The sequence below is a fragment of the Bombina bombina genome, chromosome 2 (genome assembly GCF_027579735.1).
Source record: "Bombina bombina isolate aBomBom1 chromosome 2, aBomBom1.pri, whole genome shotgun sequence".
Classification (NCBI taxonomy): Eukaryota; Metazoa; Chordata; class Amphibia; order Anura; family Bombinatoridae; genus Bombina; species Bombina bombina.
In genome coordinates, this window is record NC_069500.1 from 424,665,351 (window position 1) to 424,676,224 (window position 10,874).

Below are 10,874 nucleotides of genomic sequence, written 5' to 3' on the forward strand. Positions count from 1 at the left end.
CAATAACAGATGTACAAGCTCTATAATTGAATATTCACATAATTTACACCTTCACTGGCTGCTTAATCTGATGAAGCGGTTAGCGCAAAATATAGACTTTAATTATTAGACAATCTGTCGTGTCAACAAGAATAAATACAAGTGTACTTGCATTTACACTACAGTGCGAGCCTAATGCAGTTCCACACAGTATCCTCAAGGTGTCAGTGCTTCATAGCCGTTAGAATAGAAAAGTCTTTTTATTGGGTAATTCGACTAAGGGCAGGGGTCGGTAACTGCGTGTTCCTCCGCACTTGGTCTCCATTTTTTTGAGTGTTCGTTGTCACATCATGCCGATCTTCGCGCTTAACACCAACGTCAGTCGGGACGCCGTGCCCGAATCTTTGTTGTCCGACCTGACTCAGCAGCTGGCCAAGGCCACAGGCAAACCGGCTGAGGTGCGCCAATGCCAACTTGGGGGTTACAGGTTCTCTGTGTAGGAGGGGGCGGAGAATGAAAGATACTGTAGTGTGGTGGTGCTGCTTCTGCTTTTTTATGTGTGGGACTGTGGGCGCGCAAATGTTTTGGAAGGAAGGGAATACACCGCGTGTGTGCTAGACCGCTATTATTTCAGTGACCAGGATGCCCTGGGGTTTAAGGTATTAATCAGAGGGAAGAGCAACAGCTGATATTGTAATTGTACGTTCAATTATCCTCTTGTTACACGCGGAAGGTTTTTACTGTACAGTTATGGTTTCTATTCAAAGCCTGTTTTAATTATCGCTAATTGTATAATGGAAATAGGGCGTTGTTCATCGAGCGCCAAGGGGTACGGTTATTTAATTTGTATTTTTTACAATTAAAAGAGCCGTTAAATATTGCATTATGTATAAGTAAGTATTTTCTCACCACTAAGAAATAAAGGTCAGTAATTTAACTCGGCAATTCTCGGCTTGTGTCATGAAACCATAGTTCCTTCATTTTACTTTATAAATTGGAAACTACCTATATAACAACTGCTATGTATTTCCACAATAAAACAAAGCATGGTGGTCAAATCAATGCTTCATATATTAGACGATCTGTAGAGCATATAAAATGAGTAATGGGAGCAAAAGGATATTAATAATAAATGCTAGATGTAATGATGCAATATATAGATTATATTTTTTTTTACAGTATATTAGTTATGTTTCCCTATATATATATATATATATATATATATATCACTATCTTTCCCTTTGAGGATAATTAGGTGACAGATTTAAATGAAAATGAAACTCAAATGTTTTTTCATTATTGAGATGGAGCATACAGTTTTAAACAAATTTACTTTTATTGTCAATTTGGTTTCATCTCTTAGTATCCTTTGTTGAAGGTGTAGCAAAGCAATACTGGGAGCTAGCTGACATATTGATAAGCCAACAACGAAGCATTTATGCCACCAATCAGCAGCTAGTTCCCACCTCCTGAGCCTATATAGGTATACTTTTTTAACAAAGGGTAATAAGAGAACTAAGCAAATTAGTGAATGTGAAAATATAACCATTATTTCAAGTCCGAGAAGATGCTAAAGGGGCATAATCTAATTTTTTATTTTTTTTTAGCATTTCGCTATTGTACTAGTCACTAGTTAAAGTGAAAGTAAATCCTAGCCTTTTACAAACGCTAGGATTTACTATTGAAACAAAGACTTTCATCCATGAAGTCTAAGATACTTTATGTAGAAAGCTCCTTTATTTGATTCAATCGATCGCCGTTCTTAACTGCTACAGCAGCCCACGGCAAAAAAAAAAAATTGGCTAAGAGGTGACGTTTTCACCTCTTAGCCAATAGCCGTGCAGTAAATCCGGCTCCCATGGGCGCCAAGCCGGATTTACTGCACGGCTATTGGCTAAGAGGTGAAAACATCACCTCTTAGCCAAATTTTTTTTTTGCCGTGGGCTGCTGTAGCAGTTAAGAACGGCGATTGATTGAATCAAATAAAGGAGCTTTCTACATGAAGTATCTTCTACTTCATGAATGAAAGTCCCCTTTATTTGTTTCAATAGTAAATCCTAGCGTTTGTAAAACGCTAGGATTTACTTTCGCTTTAATGAAAGTTTTATTTTGTGACCACTCCTGCAAACACTTGTTGCACCCCCATGAACAGGATATAACTGAACTGTGCATCTACATGCATAGGCTTTTCCTAGTCCTATGTTTTATTGAGCCATATAACTGTAAATATATAAAGATACAGTGTTTCACTGAAAACTGTCACTGGTATTCTTTAGCGAAACATTTTGATAACTGCAAAACTGGTTTCTCTAGTATTTCTTTTAGATGGTTATTTATAAATGTGTTGTCATTTTTGTAGCACTGAATGTAGTAACCTCAGTTACAAAATACTGTATATGCCATTTACTTCTAGAAATCAGCACAATATTAACAAAACGTCTATACCATCCTGAGTTGATACTGTAGATGAGCCTTCTGCAAAGAGATAAGATATAGCAACTATTCAATTCTAATGTCATGTCGTCTATTGCAGTACATTGCTGTGCACATCCAGGCGGACCAGCTTATGAGTTTTGGTGGCTCTAAAGACCCCTGTGCCCTATGTAGCCTCCACAGCATCGGTAAGATAGGTGGCCCTCAGAACAAGAACTACACTAAGATTCTGAGCGAGACTTTGACCAAACAACTGCACATACCCCCTGAAAGGTGAGTACCTGCTCTGCTCTTCATACTAACTACACATTAATAGTACACAGTCACAGGGAGGCAATATCAGAGCGTAAACTTAAATAAAAAATACAAAATTTATTAGACGTGCATAAAATACAGAGACATGGGGATCTCTGACAGAAAATGTCTGACGCATTTTGCTCCTGCTAGTGGCGCTTACATTCCTAGTACACCTAGCACTACCTTATAAAGCTAAACCTTGATATTTCATTTTAGATCTGTTGAACAATAAACTTGATTGCACTTGTCATATGAAATTAACCTTCTATTACTTAAAGCGACACTTAACACCTGCTTAAAATTTTCTGAACTGTTTCTGAGTAATCAAAATAAACTAATACTGTTCTCAATGCTGTATGTCCATCTTACCACAAGCTCTTCAAGAAGACTCCTCATATTTTCTATGCTTTTCAATAGCTTGTGTTTTCCTATGTATGGTGTCATCTTGTAACATACGTTACACACAGGCACTGCAGTCATGTGACATGTGTGCACCTAAGTCATGTGATGTGCATGGCAGCTTCTTCTGTTAGGCTGTTTTGAAGCTGCCTTTCTTGGAGAGCTACATTTTGATATATCATTTTTTGAAGTTTGGGATTGCATACAATATAATGGTCTCTCCATCGTTAAAGGGACACTGAACCCCAAAATTTTCTTTTGTAATTCAGAAAGAACATGCAATTTTAAGCAACTTTCTAATTTACTCCTATTATCAATTTTTCTTCGTTCTCTTGCTATCTTTATATATTTGAAAAAAAAGGCATCTAAGCTATTTTTTGTTTCAGTACTCTGGACAGCACTTTTTTATTGGTGGATGAATTTATCCACCAATCAGCAAAGACAACCCAGGTTGTTCACAAAAAATGGGCCGGCATCTAAACTTACATTCTTGCATTTCAAATAAAGATACCAAGAGAATGAAGAAAATTTGATAATAGGAGTAAATTAGAAAGTTGCTTAAAATGTCATGCTCAATCTGAATCACGAAAGAAAAATTTTGGTTACAGTGTCCCTTTAAAGGGATAGTAAAATCCAAATTACACTTTCAGGATTCAGATAGGGCATGTCATTTTAAAAAACTTTCTAATTTACTTTTATCATCAAATTTTGGTTTGTTCTCTTGGTAGTTGAAGGCTAATACTAGGTAGGTCCATATGCTAATTTCTAAACCCTTGAAGGCCACCTCTAATTTGACAGTTTTTCACAGCTAGAGAGAGTTAGTTCATGTGTTTCATATAGATAACACCGTACACATGCACATGAAGTTATTTAAGAGTCAGCATTAATTGCCTGAAATGCAAGTCTGTCAAAATATCTGAGATAAAGCAGTCAGCAGAAGCTTAGATACAAGGTAGTTACAGAGGTAAAAAGTGTATTTCTATAACCGTGTTGGTTATGCAAAACTGGGGAATGGTAACTAAAGGGATTATCTATCTTTTTAAACAATAACATTTTTTGTTGTTTACTATCCCTTTTAATTACTCCCATAGGAGATACAAATATAAGAGGCCATTTTTTGTGTACAAGGTCAACCTTGAACATTGTGTATATTTAAACTGCCTTAGCCTGTGGCAGTATGTTATAAAGATCATTGTGATGCCGGTAAACAAAGCAACTAACCCAATTTACATGAATAATTAATACAGCCTTCTACAAAAGTGTAAAGCCTTTGAACTAATCCACTTCTTCTTAACATTGGCATTAGCCTGTGCTCATTCTTAAAAATTGGATAGTATTCTATGCATAGATCTCCAAAATGTTGGCATTCTGGAAATCTGAATTGATGCTTAAAGGGACACTGAACCCAAAAAATGTGTTTTGTAATTCAGAAAGAGCATGCAATTTTAAGCAACTTTCTAATTTACTCCTATTATCAATTTTTCTTTGTTCTCTTGCTATCTTTATTTAAAAAAGAAGGCCTCTATGCTTTTTTTGGGTTCAGTACTCTGGACAGCAATTTTTTATTGGTGGATGAATGTATCCACCAATCAGCAAGGACAACCCAGGTTGTTCACCAAAAATGGGCCGGCATCTAAACTTACATTCTTGCATTTTAAATAAAGATACCAAGAGAATGAAGAAAATTTGATAATAGGAGTAAATTAGAAAGTTGCTTAAAATTTCATGCTCAATCTGAATCGCGAAAGATTTTTTTTGGGTACAGTGTCCCTTTAATATGGATCCATAATAAAGTGTGTACTTGAAATATTTAGGTATGACTCCCATGCTTTTACTAACTGCTCTATAGAAATTTACTGAAACTTATTCCATTGAAAAAAGTGTTTTCAAATGTGTAATTATGATCTAAAACACTGAAATAGATATTTAAATGTAGCATTAAGATTGGTGTATGTACTGGTTTAGTAGTGTATACTGTAGTAGTAGTCTGTCCTGTTATGGTTCCTTGAGAATTGTAATTAAAGGGATATGAAACAAATGTTTTCATGATTCAGATATAACATAGAATTTTAAAGGTACACTGAACCCAAATTTTTTCTTTCGTGATTCAGAGAGCATAAAATTTTAAGCAACTTTCTAATTTACTCCTATTATCAAATTTTCTTCATTCTCTTGGTATCTTTATTTGAAATGCAAGAATATAAGTTTAGATGCCGGCCCATTTGTGGTGAACAACCTGGGTTGTTCATGCTGATTGGTAGATAAATTCATCCACCAATAAAAATGCTATCCAGAGTCCTGAACCAAAAAAAGCTTAGATGCATTCTTTTTCAAATAAAGATAGCAAGAGAAGGAATAAAAATTGATAATAGGAGTAAATTAGAAAATTGCTTAAAATTGCATGCTCTATCTGAATCACGAAGAAAACATTTTTTGGGTTCAGTGTCCCTTTAAGTAGCTTTCTAATGTGCTCCTATTATAAATTTATCTTCGTTCTTTTGGAATCTTTATTTGAAAAGCAGGATTGTAAGCTTAGGAGCCGTACCATTTTTGGGTAGCGCTTGCTGATTGGTGGCAAGTAGTTTATCTTACAAATGTGATGTAGACATCACTGTATAAGTTAAAATGAAAAAATAGACAAAATACCATGTTTGTCTGAGCCCAAAACAACTGAGATACATTCTCAGCTAAGATGACAAAATAAAAGCCAGTTTGCATAGTGTGATATAGAACATAAAGGTATAGGGTGGATGAAGAACTGGAACCTGTGTTATAATCTTTTTCATTCGTTTTCTTTGCAGGGTTTACATCAATTACGTTGACATGAATCCTGCTAACGTTGGTTGGAATGGATCCACTTTTGCCTGAAGATGTCTTCCTCTCCTGCTTGGCACATCCTTCCATTTCCAGGATCACCCGCTAAACATTCCTTACTGAATAAATAGGATACATCAAATTACTGTGCTGTGTATGTTTTATTCATCTGGGGAACAATAGTACAAATATTTAACGCAAGCACTTATTAACTAATAGGTGGAGTCTGAGTCAATAAAACAAACCTGTACCTTGTTTCTGTCTCTGAGCCAGTTCTTGTTTTTTTTTTTTATCATCAGCCTTTAGAGTGAACTATATGGCAAGGGGTGGTGAGGTGAACCTTGGCAAGATTACCCAATGTAGCCTGCCAAGATATTGATATTTTTTCAGTGCTACAACTATTCTGTCTGTGAGAAAATGGTTTCCCCCTCACTAATAATAGTCACATTCTTATATTATCCATATTTAAAATTATACTGCCAAGTTCACTAGTACGATAATGTGCACAAAAGTGATCCATTTACTTTTATCAAATGTGCTTTGTTTTTATGTTATTTCTTGTTGAAGAGCTATCTAGATAGGCAGCGTGCACATGTCTGGAGCACTACATGACAGGAAATAGTGGTGCCATCTAGTGCTGCTGCTAATGTATAATATTGTTGCAAAACTGCTGCAGACACGTGCACACTCCTGAACTTACCATCCTGCTTTTCAACAAAGGATAACGTGAAAAAAAATTAATAGAAGTAAATTGCAAATATGTTTAAAATTGTGTTGTATCTGAATTCTTAAAGAGACATTTTGGATTTTATGTCTCTTAATCTAAGGATTTTCGGGAAAAATGTCTGACAGAAAAGGCTACATTATCAAAATGCTTCTGATGCCTGTTTTGTGTTCTGCCTTACAGTTCATTTTATGTGCAGGTATCACGTTGGTAACATTCAGTAATCTTCCTAGGCCCCCTGCATTGTCAACACACCAGGGTACCTTTAGATTTTGCAGGATAGCTGGGCATAATTGATAATGTAGCGCTCGTCATCCATGAAAATAGCTAAAAATCGCTGAATTTCAGTGTAAGGGAATGCTTGACTTTTTATTTTATTTTTTTTTTCCCCTGCAAAATATAGTAGCCTCAGTATATAGTGTTATCTACAGAAAAAAATACCAGCTCGCATTGTGAATCAGTCAGGTGGGGACAGTGTAGTAATTTTTACAATATTTTAACATTTTCTGTTTATAAATGTTACTTAAAGGGACATGAAACACTATTTTTCTTTCATAATTCAGATAGAGAATACAATTTTAAACAACGTTCCAATTTACTTGGTTTAATTTGCTTCATTCTTCAGATGTCCTTTATTGAAGAAATCCACAATGCACATGGGAGAGCCAATAACACAAGGCATCTATGTGCAGCTACTGAGCCTATTAAGATGTTTTTCAACAAAGGCTATCAAGAGAATGAATCACATTAGATAATATAAGTAACTTAAAAAGTGGTTTAATAGTGCATGCTTTTACTAATTAATTAAATTTTAAAAATGTGGGTTTAATTTCCCTTTAAGATATCCAAAGCACAAAAAATGCATAATTTAACATACATTTTATGATTATTTGTGCAACAACCCCAAAAAACCTTAATACTGTACATGTGTATACTCCCTATGCCTATGTGTGCAAGTATAGGACCATTTGCTTTTAATTTCTTTTTATTAGTTTTTACTTCAGAATTATTACAGAAAAGTAAAGCATGAAAATAACAGAAGCCACAGGGACGATCATAGGAAATGATAAATCAATTTAAATAACATATCGAGCTTCTGGAAGCTATTTGATAAACGTTAACTTAAAGGGACACTGAACCCAAATCTTTTCTTTCGTGATTCAGATAGCGCATGCAATTTTAAACAACTTTCTAATTTACTATCATTTTTTTTCTTTGTTCTCTTGCTATCTTTATTTGAAAAAGACATCTAAGCTTTTTTTTGTTGTTCAGAACTCTGGATAGCACTTTTTTATTGGTAAATGAATTTATCCATCAATCAGCAAGACCAACCCAGGTTGTTCACCAAAAATGGGCTGGCATCTAAACTTACATTCTTGCATTTCAAATAAAGATACAAAGAGAATGAAGAAAATTTGATAATAGGAGTAAATTAGAAAGTTGCTTAAAATTTCATGCTCTATCTGAATCACGAAAGAAAAAAATTTGGGTTCAGTATCCCTTTAACCCCTTAATGACAGAGGACGTGCAGGGTACGTCCTCAAAAAAAAAAAAAAGGCAGTTAATGCCTGAGAACGTACCCTGCACGTCCTCGGTGTGGAAAGCAGCTGGAAGCGATCCTGCTCGCTTCCAGCTGCTTTCCGGTTATTGCAGTGATGCCTCGATAAGGAGGCATCCTGCAATAACCATACATGGCCATCCGATGCAGAGAGAGCCACTCTGTGGCCCTCTCTGCACCGGACATCGATGGCCGGTATCGTTGGTGGGTGGGAGCCGACTTGGGAGGCGGGTGGGCGGCCAGCGGTGTGACGTCGGGGGCGGCACCGTCGGGGGCGCGCACGGAGGGTGGCGGGCGGGCGCGGGTGGGAACCGCTACACTACAGAAAATCAATTAACAGTAAAAAGTTAAAAGGGCCATAATCAAATACAAAAAAACCCACAAAAAGAGATTGTGGAGGGGTGGGGGGTTGGTTTTTGTGTGGGGGGAAGCTACACTACAGAAAAGTTAAAAAAATGCAAAAAAACAACATTTTTTTGTCTAAACTGGGTACTGGCAGACAGCTGCCAGTACCCAAGATGGCGCCCATTAAGTTAGAGTGGGAGGGTTATAGAGCTGTTTGGGGGGGATCAGTGAGGTTGGGGGCTAAGGGGGATAGTACACAGCAGCATATGTAAATATGCTTTTAAAAAAAACCACCAAAAAAACAAATATAGCTTTTATTTTAGTACTGGCAGACTTTCTGCTAGTACTTAAGATGGCGGGGACAATTGTGGGGTGGGGGAGGGAAGAGAGCTGTTTGGGAGGGATCAGGGGGTCTGATGTTTACGGTGGGAGGCTGAGCTCTACACTAAATCTAATATTAACCCTGCAAGCTCCCTACAAGCTACCTAATTAACCCCTTCACTGCTAGCCATAATACACGTGTGATGCGCAGCGGCATTTAGCGGCCTTCAAAATACCAAAAAGCAACGCCAAAGCCATATATGTCTGCTATTTCTGAACAAAGGGGATCCAAGAAAAGCATTTACAACCATTTGTGCCATAACTGCACAATCTGTTTGTAAATGATTTCATTGAGAAACCTAAAATTGTGAAAAATTTAACGTTTTTTTTTTAATTTGATCGCATTTGGCGGTGAAATGGTGGCATGAAATATACCAAAATGGGCCTAGATCAATACTTGGGGTTGTCTACTACACTAAAGCTAAAATTACCCCAAAAAACTCCCTACATGCTCCCTAATTAACCCCTTCACTGCTGGGCATAATACACGTGTGTTGCGCAGTGGCATTTAGTGGCATTCTAATTACCAAAAAGCAACACCAAAGCCATATAAGTATGCTATTTCTGAACAAAGGAGATCCCAGAGAAGAATTTACAACCATTTGTGACATAATTGCACAAGCTGTTTGTAAATAATTTCAGTGAGAAACCTAAAGTTTGTGAAAAAGTGAACATTTTTTTTATTTGATCGCATTTGGCGGTGAAATGGTGGCATGAAATATACCAAAATGGGCTTAGATCAATACTTTGGGTTGTCTACTAAAAAAAAATATATACATGTCAATGGATATTCAGAGATTCCTGAAAGATATCAGTGTTCTAATGTAACTAGCGCTAATTTTGAAAAAAAAAGTGGTTTGGAAATAGCAAAGTGCTACTTGTATTTATTGCCCTATAACTTGCAAAGAACATGTAAACATTGGGTATTTCTAAACTCAGGACAATATTTAGAAACTATTTAGCATGGGTGTTTTTTGGTGGTTGTAGATATGTAACAGATTTTGGGGGTCAAAGTTAGAAAAATTGGGTTTTTTTTCAATTTTTCCTCATATTTTATAAATTTTTTTATAGTAAATTATAAGATATGATGAAAATAATGGTATCTTTAGAAAGTCCATTTAATGGCGAGAAAAACGGTATATAATATGTGTGGGTACAGTAAATGAGTAAGATGAAAATTACAGCTAAACACAAACACCGCAAAAATGTAAAAATAGCCTTGGTCCCAAACGGACAGAAAATGGAAAAGTGCTGTGGTCATTAAGGGGTTAAATAATCCCAGTACCTACAATACACCATAGTATAAATAAATGTAATCAAACTAATCAATCAAAACATATTTTCTTGTCATAATCTTAAGGAAATGCTATCCAACAGGATAGATATCACATCAGTCAGGGGAAGAAAAAAAAAAAACGCTCCGTTTTATGCTCCCTACCCATACGACCAGGATGCTTGAAAATTTCCATTAAGGACATTTAGTTGAAAAAAACTAGACTGACGGGATAAGTCAATTGTCTTTGTACTTGAACTGACATTGTTTGAATAACATTGCTCCACTTAGTAAAAAAAAAAAAGTTCAATCTGCCATCCATTAAAATTCAAACGGTTATACTGTTCTATTATAATTATCTGTATCTCTAATGCTTGGTGCTGATCTAGATTTCCATTTTCTCAGAATCAGGATATGTCCTATTATAATTGTGGTCTTAATAAGAGGAATGTTCTTAAGCTTTTTATCCGGCTTGACAAGGAAGAAGATATTTCGAAATTTAAATAAAAACTGCAGGTCCAAGAATCTGTTGAGCCAATAGTTGATTTTCGACCAGAACTGTCAAATTTTCTGGCACCACAAGAAACCGTGGAGAAGGTCGGCCTGATCGCAGCTACATCTAAGGCTTTGGTTCCCCTTTAGATACCATCTCGCCATTTTTTGTGGCGTGA

The 10,874-nt window shown here is 36.2% G+C and overlaps 1 protein-coding gene across 1 annotated transcript; it reads left to right on the plus strand.

Annotated features, from left to right (window-relative positions):
- Positions 1–257: 257 nt before the first annotated feature.
- MIF (macrophage migration inhibitory factor) lies at positions 258–6,177 on the plus strand. Its single transcript, XM_053700523.1, has 3 exons — positions 258–437; positions 2,513–2,685; positions 5,910–6,177. The coding sequence occupies exons 1-3, from the start codon at positions 330–332 to the stop codon at positions 5,974–5,976; spliced, it is 348 nt and encodes a 115-aa protein (XP_053556498.1). The 5' UTR covers positions 258–329; the 3' UTR covers positions 5,977–6,177.
- The last annotated feature ends 4,697 nt before the right edge of the window (positions 6,178–10,874 follow it).

What these genes read in the sequence shown, in the direction of transcription:
- MIF (XM_053700523.1), top strand. Translation starts at nt 330, where the DNA reads ATGCCGATCTTCGCGCTTAACACCAACGTCAGTCGGGACGCCGTGCCC. An exon ending in CCACAGGCAAACCGGCTGAG is followed by an intron (nt 438 to 2,512) that starts GTGCGCCAATGC and finishes CGTCTATTGCAG; the next exon opens with TACATTGCTGTGCACATCCA. An exon ending in CTGCACATACCCCCTGAAAG is followed by an intron (nt 2,686 to 5,909) that starts GTGAGTACCTGC and finishes TTTTCTTTGCAG; the next exon opens with GGTTTACATCAATTACGTTG.